The sequence below is a fragment of the Myxocyprinus asiaticus genome, chromosome 15 (genome assembly GCF_019703515.2).
Source record: "Myxocyprinus asiaticus isolate MX2 ecotype Aquarium Trade chromosome 15, UBuf_Myxa_2, whole genome shotgun sequence".
NCBI lineage: Eukaryota > Metazoa > Chordata > Actinopteri > Cypriniformes > Catostomidae > Myxocyprinus > Myxocyprinus asiaticus.
In genome coordinates, this window is record NC_059358.1 from 18,599,568 (window position 1) to 18,616,547 (window position 16,980).

Below are 16,980 nucleotides of genomic sequence, written 5' to 3' on the forward strand. Positions count from 1 at the left end.
CATTGTTGTTGCACAGTTAAATTTCACATAGACACATGCAAACACTGATTCATTTTTCTTTTGTGCTTGTTCTCTCACACTTTCATGTAGATGACAAAAATGTTGGACTTGCTAGAAGACTTCCTGGAAAACGAGGGATACAAGTATGAAAGGATAGATGGAGGGGTGACTGGAGGGATGAGACAGGAAGCCATCGATAGGTTCAATGGTGAGAGAAAATGAAATCCGTCTCTATTTTTCATTCAGATTACTTTCTGGTTTCCACTATATTAAAATATGGAACATATTTAAAAAGGCTCACATTTTATTTAACAGCAGTTGTTTTTGTTTGACATCATCTGTTCTCTCTCTGCAGCTCCTGGTGCGCCTCAGTTTGTTTTCCTCCTGTCCACCAGAGCAGGAGGTTTGGGCATCAATTTGGCAACCGCTGACACCGTCATCATCTATGACTCTGACTGGAACCCGCATAATGACATCCAGGTAGAGGCAACCTCAAATATCTGACCCTAAAATTGCCAAACATCTCTCTGTCCCTCTTTGGAAGTTTACATTGTAGATTAGGTTTACTTCGATAGAATTGTGACTGTGCATTGCTAACATAAAAAATGTCTCTTGCTCTCTCCTTCTCAGGCGTTTAGCCGGGCTCATCGTATTGGTCAGAATAGGAAGGTGATGATCTATCGATTTGTCACTAAAGCATCTGTGGAGGAAAGAATTACGCAGGTGAGATATGCATTTGACATTCATTAATGTAAAGAACAAATCACATAAAATTTTAGAGAAGGAATTTGTGTCTTGAATTCCATTTATAGGCAATAACTACTGGAATGTGTGTTGTTTTTATGGCCTAAAAGATGACTACACAATATAGTGGGAAATATATGTTAAATGTGATAAATCTAGTCAACAAACAAACACTTCACTGGCAAAGTCATTATCTCAGAGTCATCAACGCTCTCTGCCTCATGATCTTCACATCTCAGGTAGCAAAGAAGAAGATGATGTTGACCCACCTGGTGGTGCGGCCCGGTCTGGGCTCCAAGGCTGGATCCATGTCCAAACAGGAATTGGATGACATCTTGAAGTTCGGCACTGAGGAGCTTTTTAAAGGCGAGATCGGAGAAGGTGAGAGAGTATTTTTAACATGAAACATCAGTGAACAGTTATTGTTTTAAGGAGCCCTCCTTCTCCTGGGTGTGATCTTAAACGTAATATTCTCTGTGGCATCAGATCAGAAAACGTAGAACATTTAGAGATGCAGTCAAACTTTGGCCAAGTAACAAATGTTCTGCAGGTTCTAGTCAAAGGAATATTCCGGGTTCAGTACAAGTTAAGCTCAAGCGACAGCATTTGTGGCATAGTGTTGATTACCACAAAAACTGAGGCCAGTGTTAGTGACTTGCCCTATCAGCCAGTGCTGTGTGGTCTTTAATATTACACGTGTTGATCTTGTGCATTGTGTTATGCCTTATAAACAGATACATATGGTGTTCTGTGTTGTATTGAACATTGCTGTGAATAATCTAGGTATCTAGCTGGCTGATGTGAAGAGTGAGATTTTGTCGAAATGAAGGGTGATGGTTTTGTGAAGCATCAGATTGGATGGGTTAAAAAGATAAACCAATGAATAATGTTTTGCTTCGGAAGCCATTGTTTTCCAGCAAAAGTATGTTTATGACATTACTGTATAGCAGTCATGAAGTTATATTATGAGCTGTAAAGAATATTATATTATAGTTACATTATGAGCTGTCCTTGGTTTTTACAGTAATCTAGTTCTTTGTTTATTCATAAATGTAATATTTAATAAACAACATACATATTTGTTTCTGGCACATATTAAATACTTTGCAAAAAGGTAGGGCGAGTATTCTAAACTACTATTTGCATGAATAATGTTGTCTTTCTCGCTATGTCTCTCTTTCTCATCCAGGTGACAGTAAGGAGGAGGACAGCAGTGTGATACACTATGATGACAAGGCGATTGATCGTTTGTTGGATCGGAACCAGGATGCAACTGATGACACAGAGCTGCAGAGTATGAATGAATACCTCAGCTCCTTTAAAGTGGCCCAGTATGTGGTCAAAGATGAGGAAGAGGAGGTAAGCCATGTGGGATTGTGCCTGTCTGTTTGTGATGTGTTTGTTTGTGCCGTATCTATGGATTTGTATCATATGTTGTGTGTCTGTCAGGAGGAGGATGTGGATAGAGAGATCATTAAACAGGAAGAGAGTGTAGATCCCGATTACTGGGAGAAACTCTTGCGTCATCATTACGAGCAGCAGCAAGAAGATTTGGCTCGTCATCTGGGCAAAGGCAAACGGCCACGCAAACCTGTCAACTACAATGACTGCTCACAGGAGGACAGAGGTAGTAGACGGGGTACAGACGCACTTTTATTGCTTTCTTTTACTAATCTTTCCCTCTGTGTGCATGTGTAGTTGTACTTGTGTATTGTTATAGATGAAGACGAGCGTACAATTGTGACCAAGTCTGGTAGGTTCATTTTTGGTTGTTGTAATGTCTGTGGGTCTCATTCATGAAACACGAGCAGAATGAATTGCTGTGTAAATCGTAAATAAAAAGTAAATAAGGAATACAATTAGAGCTGTTGGAATTAACGCGTTAATGCATTCGATTAAATATAATTTAATTCGTATTTTTTAATGATGCATTTATTAAGTTTGTCAATATAACTGTTTGATTCTGTTCTGTGTGATTCTTAAAAACTGATCAGAACCTTCAGAGTCACGCAGCTCTTTCTCGCTCTCACACACACATGTACACGGAGCATCTTTATCAGCAAGTGATGGTTGAAAACCCTCTACAGGTTATTTATAAATCAAACCCAGACAAGATGTTTAACAAGTTAAAAAGTAATTTGCACTCTTTGGGTTGTGGAATTTAATCATCATTCAAGCATGACAAGTGAAATATCATCCATAAACGAAACAGTCATTCATAGAAATGTGAAAAACAGTGGGGAGCTTTGCGCAGGCCAGTGGCATCTCTACACATGAACACGTCCTTAAAATTTGAGTTCCTTGTTTGCATTTCCTGTGTTTTGATGCAGTTTGAGACCTATAGTAACTCTCTGTTGAATGCTAATCCATAAATCTACGACATTATGGACTAGAGGTAGACTGACATATTGGGTTTACCAATTAATCTATGCTGATAGTTCTTTTTTGGAACTATCGGTTATCTGCAAAATTCTATGCTGATAGTTGCCATTGCTGATATTTTTTATTTTTTTTATTCCTCCATGTTCCTCTCCTCCATGTTCCTCCTGTGGATTCTACAGTTAGAATGGCTTGGTTCTACTGTGAAACAGTGGCCTTTAGAAGTGAAATAAATACAGTCACTGACACCTTGTGGGGATTTGCTGTATCTAAATATTTTGTCAGTGGCAATATTTATCCATATTTTTATCCTCACCTTAATGCATATTTTGTTATTTTGATTAGATAATCAAGTGTTCTAAATTGAAGCAATGAAATGCAAAGAAAAAATTTGACTATATGGAAACATGCCCCATCAGCACAGACATCGTATCTCCAACTTCATATCTTGTGAATAATAATAAACCTTATTCCTTGAAATATATACAATTATATACAAAGCCATTCACCTGTGTAATATATAGGCTATAAAAGCTTAATTTGGAAAATACTTAAAGGTGCAGTATGTTAGATTCAGAAACCCTTGTTATTAATGACACCAGTGGGCGTTAAGTGAACTGCAGCCAGCTACCTGTTGCTCGTGCTCGCGTTCGCGCACACACTTCATAGGGACGCGAGCGAGCATCGGCCAAAACAATGACGTAACGTACAAAGAGACTGAATGTGATCCACCAGCATCATGCTGACAGATGAGGTAGCATAATTACAATTACACAGTTATGATTGTTTTACTACAAACATTGAGACTAAATTAAAACTACTTCTCAGCTAATATAGCATACTGATACACACGTACAGCTACATACTACTGAACTATACCAGACAGTTTACTGTTGCACTGCACTGGTATTGCACTATTGTATGTTTTGTATGTCATATGTTGTACTACAATCAAGAAACCAGCATATTTGTTTAAATTTATCCTGTATACCTGAGTTTTAGTATAAAGAGAAGATTGTTGAAATTATTTGAAAGTTACGAAGCAAGGTAGCTTGCAATTCGTCAGCGTTAGCAGGCAAGATCAAGTTAGCTAAAATTACACAGATCAATCCTTATGGCACTATATTTCACATGCTTTGCAGTTATGTAAGCTTACCTGTCCAATAAGAAGAACGCCAATTCAGGGTCTGTTTTGATCCCCAAAAATCGAAAGAAGGTCCCTCCAGGAATCAAATGCCCTGCCGATGTTCACTCTAGTTTTCGCTCGACCACGATCATGTTCCCGCTTAGCCAGACAGGATTCAGTAGATAATATTTTTTTTTTTTGGCTTACTCAGAGTTTGTGTAGGAGTCGGTGTTGTGCTAGGAGCCGGACGTTTGCTGGATTCCATCTCTAAGATAACATTAACTAGTGTTGCGGACTGTCTGTTGATGCTGTTGAATAGCGGAAGAGAAGCACTGAGGCAAGGCTCTCGGAAGCACGCATAAATGTCACATCCTGGATTTTCCCGGCAAAACCGACCCGCTCCCTTTGCATGAAATTAAGTCTACAGGCTTTAATAGGCAACCTAGGAAGTCCGGGAAGGGCTAATTAAGTTGCGTTACAAGCTGTTCACACATTGGCAAAAAAAAGGCAAATATTACATGAAAGTTTTTACATATTGCACTTTTAAATATAGAGCATTGGAAATGAGCCAAGTCTCTGTCATTTCAAAATAAGAGTCCCCGGTGTGTTTCAGGCTTGTTCATAGTTAAAAGTCCATTTTATGCACCAAATTAAAATTTGTTTTCTGGTTATTTGTGGTTAAACAATAAACTGCATCTGGGATTTTATTTATTTTGCACTCTTGTTGCCTCTATGTCTGTGCCTGTCATGGCAAGGAAAGAATAATATATATATATATATCTTTAATATTCTATAAATCTATTTAAAAAAACTATCGCCCAGTTAATCGGTTATTGGCTTTACCCACCAGGTTGGTCAGCCTCTATTATGGACGTCATCCACAAATTGCTGAACCCAATAATCACACATAGTCCTATTATTTAGCTTACTTAGAACTGAATGTGTTCGATTAATTGCATAAAAATGTGATTAATCATGATTAAATATTTTAATTTATTGACAGCACTAAATAAAATAAGACTTTCAGTGGTGAGCGATTTACACAAAAAAATTGTTTTATGCGTGTTTCTTGAATGAGGCCCGTTATAGATATTTTCTTTGGTGTTTTAAATTACGTCTTAAATTTACAAATTAGATGTCTGCATGATTCTTGTTGTGTGTTGTTCCCTCAAATTAAATATATCTTTTTGGCAAGAGAACTGCTCATCACCGTATTGCCTCGCCCATTTGTCTTCTCAGATTGGCAGGATGATCAGTCTGATAACCAATCAGATTACTCTGTTGCTTCAGAGGAGGGTGATGAGGACTTTGATGAACATTCTGAAGGTGAGATAAGAAGTTAAACAATGATGCATCTTTAATTGAATAAGCAAATATTATACAGATCTATATTTTTAGTGACACAATCCTCTCTTTTATTCATAGCTAACTCTCGAAGGCCGAGTCGCAAAGGCTTGAGGAACGACAAAGACAAACCATTGCCCCCCCTACTGGCCAGAGTGGGAGGAAATATTGAGGTTCAATCTACAATATCTCCCATCTTTTTTCATGGATTGTTCATCTTCTAAGCAATAGCCTTAAAACATGTCTCTCATCCCATTAGGTGTTGGGTTTCAATGCTCGTCAAAGGAAGGCCTTCCTGAATGCAGTTATGCGTTATGGGATGCCACCACAGGACGCCTTCACCACCCAGTGGCTCGTTAGAGACCTGCGAGGCAAATCAGAAAAAGAGTTCAAGTGAGTCTGATTGTCCTAGTGTGTGAGTTTATCTGTGTCAGAAACATGTCATTTGAATGCATTCCCTCATTTATTTAAGGACACTTTGTCTCTCTCTTTTCTCAGGGCATATGTGTCCCTTTTTATGCGCCACCTGTGTGAGCCAGGTGCTGATGGGGCAGAAACATTCGCTGATGGCGTTCCACGGGAAGGGCTGTCACGACAACATGTACTCACACGCATAGGTGTGATGTCACTGATTCGCAAGAAGGTATGTGAAGTTGAGATCGCTTGCGTTTTATCGGTTAAACGTCGAAATACTGGTTAGTTACTTTGTAACTACACTGATTTCTGATATGTGGTTGTCCTGGTCTGTGATTTGGTTCTTTTGGCGGTACACTTTGCACATGTGAGTGTACAGTGGTGAGGTTATGGGATTAGTTGTTTTCTGACTGTTCTGAATTGTGATTGGCTATCTGGAACATTTACAGGTACAGGAGTTTGAGCATGTGAACGGTCAATGGTCAATGCCCTGGATGAAAGAACTGGAGGAAAGCAAGAGAGCAGCGGCCATCGCAGCAGGAGAAGATCCAAAAACACCCTCTACTGGAACACCGGCTGATACACAGCCCAACACACCAGCCCCAGGTATGCACTAGGGGTGTAAAATAAATCTTGTATCGTGTTGTATCGTACGATACGACACTCACGATTCAATACCATATGTATCGTATGATACATAAACACATTATAGTGTAATTAAACCAAGCAGTGCAACATTGAGAGCTGCGAAACAGTCTCTTTCCCAGAGAGGCGGCGCTGAGCGCTCACAGGGCAACAGATCTACAGTACATAGGCGAGAGGAATGATGGCAAACAGCAAGTAGAATGTAGCGGTACAGCTTGTCGAATTTGCTAAATAACGGTGTCATGTCTCAGCACTACAGTACATCAAACATGTCATTTTATTTACCCTGACATCAGCGTGCAAACCGGTGGATTTGCGATGCAGAAACACAGCAGCAGCAAAGTTGCACCTCTCCCAGACGACACGGAGTATGACACTGAGGAAGAGTTCATCTTCAGCAAAGCCTCATTTACACTGACAGCAACTTGTAGCGTCACTCTGAACGTCATTCATTTTCAATGAGTTTTGTTGAGATAAGTTAAACTTTATGCAAATAAGCAGCCAAGCAATACGACATCTTACTTAAACTGCCAATACATCATTTGTGAGCTTGATTTTGAAAAACTATGACTAGTTGCGCAGCCCAATAACAACAGCGTTTGGGCATCCAGCGGAAGGGACGCCCGCTAGCAATCAATAATTACGAAAGTACAGTAAAATTACTGTCTGTGTGAATGAGGTGTAATAGTTCAAACATATAGTACATAAGGCAACTTGTAGATTTGTTCCCTTTGCTGTTCTTTTACAGATCATTTGTCCAGTATATCTGCATCCATTAAGGATTAATGACACTCTCTTTTATCCAAACAGAAGACCTGTCCAAGAGTGAGGACACAGGCAAAGAGCTGGAGGAGAAGAGAGATGGAGATGGAGAGAAGGAGACGAAGGGCTCCAGACAGGAGGATGATGTACTTGTTTAAAATTTCACTCTTTCACTTCACTGTCCTGTATTCATCAATATATTTTTAAGGTCTTTTCTTTTGTAAACACCTGTCTGTTTCACTTTCTCTTTCCTACTTTGTCTTCATCTATCTCTCTCCCCCTCTCTCTCTCTCTCTCTCTCTCTCTCTCTCTGTCTATCTCGCAGATCATTGAGATTCCTGATGAAGGTGAGAAACCCCCCAGTCCAGAGAAAAAGGAAAAAGAGAGAGAGGTCACATCACCGTCAGGGGAGAAGGATGGAGGGAGCAGAGAGTCAGACAAGGAGAAAGAGAAGGATGGAGAGAGAGAGGAAAGGTTGGCTAAATCAAAGGAGAAACCCATCTCTTCAGATGTCAAGGCTAAAAGTTCTGAGACCTCAAGCAGTGCAGACACATCCAAAACTAAAGGTGAGTGAATGCAATGAGTAACACATAAATGGCCAAAATACTCCCTAAATGAATTTCTTGTTCATTCGAAATAACATTCAGCTGTACTTATGAAACATTAACTTCTCGATAGCCATTTTCACTAGGGGTGGCAAAAAATATAGATTTTACAATGCATGGCGATCATCAATTGAACGATCCCGATATAGCAATCCTCTACTTCAGAGGTTCCCAAACTTTTTTTTTTTTTTCAGCCGAACCCCTTTGACCTAAATTAATTACTTGAAGTACCCCCTGATATTTTAAGTATTGTTAACCTTTGGAACTATATTTAATTTGACATCTTTGCACATTATTTTTCTTATTATTGTTTTAATGAACCTTTATAACATCTGTTGATTTTTTGTTGTTTTTTATAATATTTATACATTTGATTTGTTAATTCACCATTCATATACCAGAGATTGCACTATATTCAAAGTAGTAAAAAAAACAACAAAAAAAAAACAATTGTCAAATGGTCTATTTCTATCTGTCATTTCTGTTTTAATTTCCCTGAAAATTTGTAAGCATATGTTATTTCATTTGTGTATGTATGTTTGATATCTTGATATGGTATAGCCAATATTTACATTTTCAGTAATAAAAAATTAGGGTTGGGGAATTTACCGTGTACAAATTTCTACAAATATTTTTTGCTTATTGTGTAATTTTTTTTTTTTTTACGAAAATAACGCAGTGTCAGTAATTTTTTTTTTTTACTTACTGAAACTTCACACAATAAGAGAAAGGTGTCCTGAGTTGTTCTTGGCAGGCTCCTCAGCCACAGGCTCCATGTGGTTAGGAATAGGGTGGGGACAGGCTAAGGGCATCTGCTGCCTGCCAGAAACAATCCCAGGCACCTTTGTACAATGGGTGAAACTTCACTAATGTTTTTCCTCACTTTCTGTGGCTAAAGTAAATTTTCAGGAGGTGCACGCTTGATTCATCTGCACATCCTAGCACAGAAACTGATTGTGTGGAGCAGTGCACGCTTATTCATTATGCACGACGCATGTCCAGGGCAATTCCCGAGTCAATTATGATTTCATATTGATTTTAAAAAGTTGTGCTAGAAATATAGGCTACTTCTAGTTTGAAAAATGGTGGGGATGATTTATTTGGAGCTAAATGTACAATGTCTGCAATGATTGCTGCATTGTAATAGCAGATGTTCACATTAATAAATTTGCCTTCAAGAAAACAGCATAGAATAATTGTATCAGCTCCTTCAGAATATTGATGATTGGTTAAAGCAAACTTCTTAGGCTGGAGCGTCCTAACCAATCATGCTTGAAATGTTTCAGCCTTGTTCACACACAGCATCAATACAGAACTTTTCCCGCAATGTTATATCTCTGGCAGGAGCAGATTTGCTGGCTTTTAGACAATGGGTGCTCTTCACAAATGACGGAAAAAATGATTTTTTATTTTTGTATGTGAAAGCTCCTTTATAATCCCTCTCTCGCTTACTACATTGCAGAAGAAACTTCTGAAGAGAAGGCAGAGAAAATGGACACTTGCCCAGCTGGAGAAGAGAAGAAAGGTACTCACTGACTCAAATAACACATTTATTCCACACAGGAACCTACCTAACTCTAATAGTCAATAATCTTTTTTTCTTGCTTTTTTCCTGCAGAGTTGAAAGAAGAGAAGGATGGCACAAAGACCGAGAACTCTGCTAAGCTTCAAAATGGAGAGAATGCAAAAGACACAAGTGGAGGAGGAGATGGAGTAAGTGAGGAGAAGAAGAAGGCAGTGAAGCAGAGGTTCATGTTTAACATCGCTGATGGAGGATTCACAGGTACACTGGGAATTTACTGTCTGTGTGTGTATGTGTACATGTTGGTGAATTTGAAATGAATGAATTCTCTGTTTCTCTCTCCAGAGCTTCACTCTCTCTGGCAGAATGAAGAGAGAGCCGCCACGGTCACCAAGAAGACTTACGAGATCTGGCACCGTCGCCATGACTACTGGCTGTTGGCCGGTATCATACAGTATCCTAAACCAGTTACCGTCATTTAGCCAGTTGTTATAGGATGTGTGGAATCTTGATCCTGCTGCAGTCAAAGCAAAAGGAGGACATACCAAGTGCAAAGAATTTTTTCCATTCAACTTTTCACTCAAATTCTTATGCTAAGTATATAATTTGTAATTAAGAAATTATTTTATATGAAAACAATGCAAAACAGAAGCATTTTCACTAGTGGTCTAGGACCTTTGGACCCCACTATACATCTGTTATTTTACAAATAGTCTAAATCTATTTTGGATTCATCTTGAGGTCAAGGTAAATGCTAGTTCTGGAAGAAGATCAGAAACTGTTTGTGTTGAGTCCTTCACCTCTGTGCTATCAGTCACGGCTACGCTCGCTGGCAGGATGTGCAGAATGACCCGAGATTCGCCGTCCTCAATGAGCCGTTTAAAGGAGAGATGAGTCGAGGAAATTTCTTGGAGATCAAAAACAAGTTTCTTGCTCGCAGGTTTAAGGTAAGAGATAGAAAAAGATGAAACTAAACTGCCCTGCAGAGTTGAAAAGCAGTAACAAATTTGTCAAAATTAAGTTATGACTGAAATCAGGAGACTTTGACTATGATTTGTCCTCTGACAGCCAGGTTTGGATCAACTCAACAGTGATCAGATTCAGAGAAAATGGTGTGAGACATTTTTATAATCCACATTTTGCTGCACTATCAAAAAACTTTGAAGCCATTTTTCTCAGTTTCAGGGTTGTTGCAATTAAAACTGCATTTTAGCTTTGCTGGGCACTTTGCACAAGGCCCAGCTACAGAGTTAGCTCTTCTTTCAACTCTGATTGACTCATTTATGTCTCTTTGTCTCTCTGTAGCTGTTGGAACAAGCTCTGGTGATCGAGGAGCAGCTCAGACGCGCTGCATATCTGAATATGACAGAGGACCCGTCTCACCCCTCCATGGCACTCAACACACGCTTCAGTGAGGTGGAGTGTCTGGCTGAGTCACACCAGCACCTCAGCAAAGAGTCCATGTCAGGAAACAAGCCTGCTAATGCAGTACTGCACAAAGGTATGATAAACTCCCTATGCTATACACAAGTCAATAAACCACACCACAATCTTTGGAAATTTCCATGAATAGGGTATAATAAATAAAAGTAATTTTTTTTTATCACTGAAAGGAGGTTCTTAACCTTCAGGAAATGTTGATCGCCAAACTAAATATTAAATAAGCTTTTTATTTACTTTTTGAGGTTTGCAACTTTTGTAACCCTGACACCAAAGTTTGGCATATGTCTAAACAGTTTAAAACCCTGATTTTAAATAGTCAAAATGTATAAAATAATATATTTATGCACAGTTGAAGTCAGAAGTTTACATACACCTTAGCCAATTACTTATTTAATCGTAGAAAACATTCCCTGTCTTAGGTCAGTTAGGATCACTACTTTATTTTAAGAATGTAAAATGTGAGAAGAATAGTAGAGAGAATTATTTATTTCAGCTTTTATTTCTTTCATCACATTCCCAGTGGGTCAGATGTTTACATACAGTGTGTTAGTATTTGGTAGCATTGCCTTTAAATTGTTTAACTTGGGTCAAACCTTTTGGGTAGCCTTCCACAAGCTTCTCACAATAAGTTGCTGGAATTTTGGCCCATTCCTTCAGACAGAACTGGTGCAGCGGAGTCAGCTTTGTAAGCCTCCTTGCTCGCACATGCTTTTTCAGTTCTGTCCACAAATTTTCTATCGGATTGAGGTCAGGGCTTTGTGATGGCCATTCCAATACCTTGGCTTTGTTGTCCTTAAGCCATTTTGCCACAACTTTGGAGGTATGCTTGGGGTCATTGTCCATTTGAAAGATTCATTTGCGGCCGAGCTTTAACTTCCTGGCTGATGTCTTGAGATGTTGCTTCAATATATCCACATAATTTTCCTTCCTCATGATGCCATCTATTTTGTGAAGTGCAAACATGATGCTGCCACCCCCATGCTTCATGGTTGGGATGGTGTTCTTCGGCTTGCAAGCCTCTCCCTTTTTCCTCCAAACGTAACGATGGTCATTATGGCCAAACAGTTAAATATTTGTTTCATCAGACCAGAGGACATTTCACCAAAAAGTAAGATCTTTGTCCCCATGTGCACTTGCAAACTGTAGTGTGGCTTTTTTATGCCAGCTTTGGATCAGTGGCTTCTTCCTTGCTGAGCAGCCTTTCAGGTTATATCGATATAGGACTCGTTTTACTGTGGATATAGATACTTGTATACCTGTTTCCTCTAGCATCTTCACAAGGTCCTTTTGCTGTTGTTCTGGGATTGATTTGCTCTTTTTGTACCAAAATACATTCATCTCTAGGAGACAGAATGCTTCTCCTTCCTGAGCGGTATGATGGCTGCGTGGTCCCATGGCGTTTATACTTGCGTACTATTGTTTGTACAGATGAACGTGGTACCTTCAGGCGTTTGGAAATTGCTCCCAAGGACATGACTGATTTCTTTTGATTTTCCCATGATGTCAAGCAAAGAGGCACTGAGTTTGAAGGTAGGCCTTAAAATACATCCACAGGTACACCTCAAATTGACTCCAGTTAGCCAATTAGCCTATCAGAAGCTAATTAGCTAATTGCCTAAAGGCTTGACATCATTTTCTGGGATTTTCCAAGCTGCTTAAAGGCACAGTTAACTTATATATAAACTTGTATATAAACGTCTGACCCACTGGAATTGTGATATTGTCAAAAAAAGTGAAACTATCTGTCTGTAAACAATTGTTGGAAAAATTACTTGTGTCATGCACAAAGGCATTTTCAAGGCTTTGGATATCTTTTTATATCCTTTTCCATCTTTATAAAGTTACATTACTTTGTTACGCAGGTCTTTTGACAGTTCTTTTCTGCTCCCCATGGCTCAGTATCTAGCCTGCTCAGTGCATCCACGTGAGAACTAACAAACTCATTGACTATTTATACACAGACAATAATTGCAATTTAAAAAGCCACAGGTGTGGGAAATTAACCTTTAATTGCCATTTAAACCTGTGTGTGTCACCTTGTGTGTCTGTAACAAGGCCAAACATTCAAGTGTATGTAAACTTTTGATCAGGGCCATTTGGGTGATTTCTGTTACCATTATGATTTAAAAAGGAGCCAAACAACTATGTGATAATAAATGGCTTCATATGATCACTATCCTTAAATAAAAGACAGTTGTTTTTGCATGATCAGTCATATTTTCAAAATCAATGCCAAAATTTCACAATTTCTGCCAGGGTATGCAAACTTTTGAGCACAACTGTATATATACACACACACACACACACACACACACACACAAAGCTCTGGAAAAAATTAAAAGACCACTGCAAAATTATTAGTTTCTCTGGATTTAGGTATGTTTTTGAATAATATGAATATTTTTGTTTTATTCTATAAAGTACTGACAAAATTTCTCCCAAATTCCAAATAAAAATATTGCCATTTATTTGCAGAAAATGACAACTGGTCAAAATAACAAAAAAGATGTTGTGTATTCAGACCTTGAATAATGCAAAGAAAACAAGTTCAAATTCATTTATTAACAACCCAATACTAATGTTTTAACTTAGGAAGAGTTCAGAAATCAATATTTGGTGGAAACAACAACAGTGGATGTGCACGTCAAGAGTGCGTGTGTGAGGAGGTCTGGAGATACCTGCTCGAGTCAGCTTGAGTCTGAAGGAATAAAAAGATATCTTTATGGGTCTAAACTCCTGAGGAGAAGTAGTCCAGTACCTTATAGCAGTGGAAGCATGCTTGCGCCAACCGCCTTTATATGCGCGCACAGAAAATGCAGTATACTTTGCAAGACTCGCGTTAGACAGTACGCATAGTGTTTGCTTCAAAACCGAAGTATACTTTGGGCGTAAGTCTACATGAACCATGTGCAAAAAAAATGCAATGGTATGTTGAGAAGTAATAGTTCTTTTTTTTTATTTTTTTATAAAGTTTTAGGAATTAATTTGATGACACCATTTTGATGATGAAATAAAATTAAACTTGAAAATTTTGGAATTCTAAAAAAATAAAATGGAAAACACCGGATTTGAAGGAAAAAATCAATCAGATTTCAGTAATGCCATACTTAAAAACATTTAAGCAATGCATGTCTAATTGAGAAACACTTGAAGGAAACATGCATTTGTTTTAATTTATTAGTTACATTAACTTTTTAAAAAGGCTAAAGGAGTGTGTTTAATAGCACATATATATTTACATATTTTTGCAGTGGTATCAAAAAATCGAGAACTGTGAAATTTTACTGTACGGTTCCGACTACTGAAATGTTGGTATCGTGACAACCCTAGTGCCAAGTATACCATGCCCACACAACTCTGCAGACTTCCCCAGTCCAATAGTGTGTGAAAGACAGAATAAGTCACTTTAAATTATTTCACAAGGCTTTGTACATTGCAATAGCACACGCTTAACATCTCAGAGTCACACAACTGTTCAAAGCCACACAATTCTCACATCATTTAGTTATCTCTTTACAGTTTTACACGCCAGATTCGGCTTGATTACTTTAGCCTGTAGCTGTAGTACTGATGTGCAGAACCAAAAATGAAAAGAGAGCAATTGAGATGAAGCATTTCAAATATTCTAGACCATATCTCTGGAATTGCATGTGCAGAGAAATGCTGTCATGTTAAAAAAATTTGTCCTTTCTCCAATCGTTCCAAATCAGTTCTCAAACAACTGGAAGAGCTACTCAGCGACATGAAGGCTGATGTCACCCGCCTACCGGCAACCATCGCTCGGATACCGCCTGTCGCCGTACGGCTGCAGATGTCTGAGAGAAGCATCCTTAGTAGGCTGGCCAGCCGAGGACCAGAGGTCACACAGACGCAGGCGCCACGTTGATGACCCCTGGATGAATTGTTCACCGCTACCTCCTATAAGCGATGAGGAATGACTTGACTTTCTCTCACACATACAGACATACACCTGGTTTAGGTGATCCATTGTATATACAGTATATATATATATATATATATATATATATATATATATATATATATATATATATATATATATATATACATATATATACATATGAGATAATAAGGTCAGGCTGCCCGCACTAGTTTGGATAGAAGTATAGTGGACAGGGGTCCCTAGCTAACACACAGTGGTTCCCTCACATTTTCTGTTAAACTCCTCCAGTCAATTTAGAACCATCCCACCCCAAATCTTATGAAACAACACCTGCTGACCAGAGAGATGTACTAGCATATTAAAATACACAGCACCCACTCTTCAGCCCAATAGAATTCTCCAATAGAACCTCTTCAGGCTTTTCATGTCACTTCATCTACACCGTATGTCCGTACAGGGCAAGGTTAATGACCCGGTGTGGATTTCGACCATGCACAGATTGGAGTGAAAGCTTTGAGAGATCTTTGCAGTTGAGTCACTTTCTTCCTCAGGTGTGTACTTGTGTTGTAATTCACATTAGTTGAATCACTGTGTTTGTGCATTTTCATAATTATGCTCCAAAAATGCTTGTTTGAGCTCTGAATCATGATGTGGTCTTCATCTTGCCTGTACTGTAAGCACTGTTAGCTGTTTTCAAGTACTTGAGGCAGCAGTTGGAAGATGATTGAAAGGTTTATGCAAATGTCAAAACACACAGACTATTATAAGGCCATCAAATGACCTTTCATTCTTGTAGAGTTTAAAAAAAATTATAATCAAGATTTTTTCGATTATGAGAACTGCTGCTTTGAGAAGAGACATTCTGTTCCATGTTAACCGTTGTTTATGAATGAAGTCTGTGCTTGTTAAAAAATCCACTCTTATTCCCCATCCTCTCTTCTGATTGGCTTCTGAACAATGTATTTAGAGGTTCTAGTAAGCCAGTTTCTTTTTCTTATAAAAGAAAAATCCCCCTAGCACAGGTGACAACATACAGCTGTTAATTTAACTTCTAATTTTACACTTTCAAGAGTTTTGAATATCTCACTTTGTAATTATTGTTGTTGCCCTTGTATTGTTTTTATGTCCTCTGTTTCTGTTTTTTCAGACCTGCAATAAAAGGTAACAAAAATGTGCAATGAGTTTTTCTTTCTTTATTAAGACCAAGCATGCTTAGTTTTACATTTAGGGTTGGGTTTGACAGTGATTTTAAGATAGATGTCATATTAAAGACAAACGGCAACAGGTCTGGTCCAAATCGCAGCCTTTTCTGGTCAAGAACTGTCTACGACAGGAAGAGACCATATGGTCGGCATGTAACGTGATCAACCACAGTTTTGTTTTTGCATGCCGTTTAGGGGCAGAGTTACTTGAAAGAGTTATTTGAGGTCTGCACAGGACAGTTTTTTTCTATCCCACTCTGGCAAGTTTTTGTCCCGCACCCAATGCTCCCACTGAATTTTACTCTGTTAATCCGCTCTCTGCCCATTATGATTTTATTCCTGACCACTCCCGTTCCCGCAACCCTGCATTTGTTTTCCACATAGAGCAAAAGCCATACAAATAGACAAATGAGCACAAAGAACGTTGAATGTTTTCTGCTATTGCTATTATCAGATGACACCTGACATGATGCCCATCTGACTTGCCTGAGGTTGATTTCTTAACACTTAAACTGACCGTTTTCTAGTACGAGTTTTACATCCTTTGATGACACAGTGTGCCCACGCTTTGCTCTGCCATTCTTTTAAGCGCTGTTGACTACCTGCATAGCCTGCTCTAAATATTGGCTAATTCGATGCACGTGCTATACTCACATTTTTACATCGTATTTTCTTTTTTATTGTTTTCAAAAATAAATTAGTTCTAAAATAAAACAATTCTTGTGGGGGCCTGGGTAGATCAGTGGTAAAAGACACTGGCTACCACCACTGGGTTTTGCCTTACAATCCCAAGGCGTGCTGAGTGACTCCAGTCAGGTCTCCTAAGCAACCAAATTGGCCTGGTTGCTAGGGAGGATAGAGTCACATGGGGTAACCTCCTCGTGGTCACTATA

At 38.7% G+C, this 16,980-nt stretch overlaps 1 protein-coding gene across 5 annotated transcripts in view; it reads left to right on the forward strand.

Moving 5' to 3' along the window:
- LOC127452812 (chromodomain-helicase-DNA-binding protein 4-like) overlaps positions 1-16,058 on the forward strand; it is a 39,868-nt gene extending 23,810 nt beyond the window's left edge. For 3 of the 5 annotated variants that reach the window (XM_051718548.1, XM_051718550.1, XM_051718552.1), the window contains 20 exons: positions 91-208; positions 356-480; positions 631-723; positions 984-1,125; positions 1,934-2,103; positions 2,194-2,383; positions 5,489-5,575; positions 5,675-5,766; positions 5,853-5,986; positions 6,092-6,236; positions 6,457-6,613; positions 7,463-7,560; positions 7,740-7,980; positions 9,482-9,544; positions 9,638-9,802; positions 9,887-9,995; positions 10,356-10,488; positions 10,847-11,042; positions 14,695-14,981; positions 15,066-16,058. In XM_051718548.1, coding sequence (XP_051574508.1) covers positions 91-208; positions 356-480; positions 631-723; positions 984-1,125; positions 1,934-2,103; positions 2,194-2,383; positions 5,489-5,575; positions 5,675-5,766; positions 5,853-5,986; positions 6,092-6,236; positions 6,457-6,613; positions 7,463-7,560; positions 7,740-7,980; positions 9,482-9,544; positions 9,638-9,802; positions 9,887-9,995; positions 10,356-10,488; positions 10,847-11,042; positions 14,695-14,870 — 2,634 coding nt within the window. In that variant the 3' untranslated portion in view covers positions 14,871-14,981; positions 15,066-16,058. Of the gene's footprint in view, positions 1-90; positions 209-355; positions 481-630; positions 724-983; positions 1,126-1,933; positions 2,104-2,193; positions 2,384-5,488; positions 5,576-5,674; positions 5,767-5,852; positions 5,987-6,091; positions 6,237-6,456; positions 6,614-7,462; positions 7,561-7,739; positions 7,981-9,481; positions 9,545-9,637; positions 9,803-9,886; positions 9,996-10,355; positions 10,489-10,846; positions 11,043-12,412; positions 12,515-14,694; positions 14,982-15,065 lie in introns of those variants that run through there. The other 2 variants (XM_051718553.1, XM_051718551.1) reach the window with 2 other exon arrangements.
- Positions 16,059-16,980: the final 922 nt, after the last annotated feature.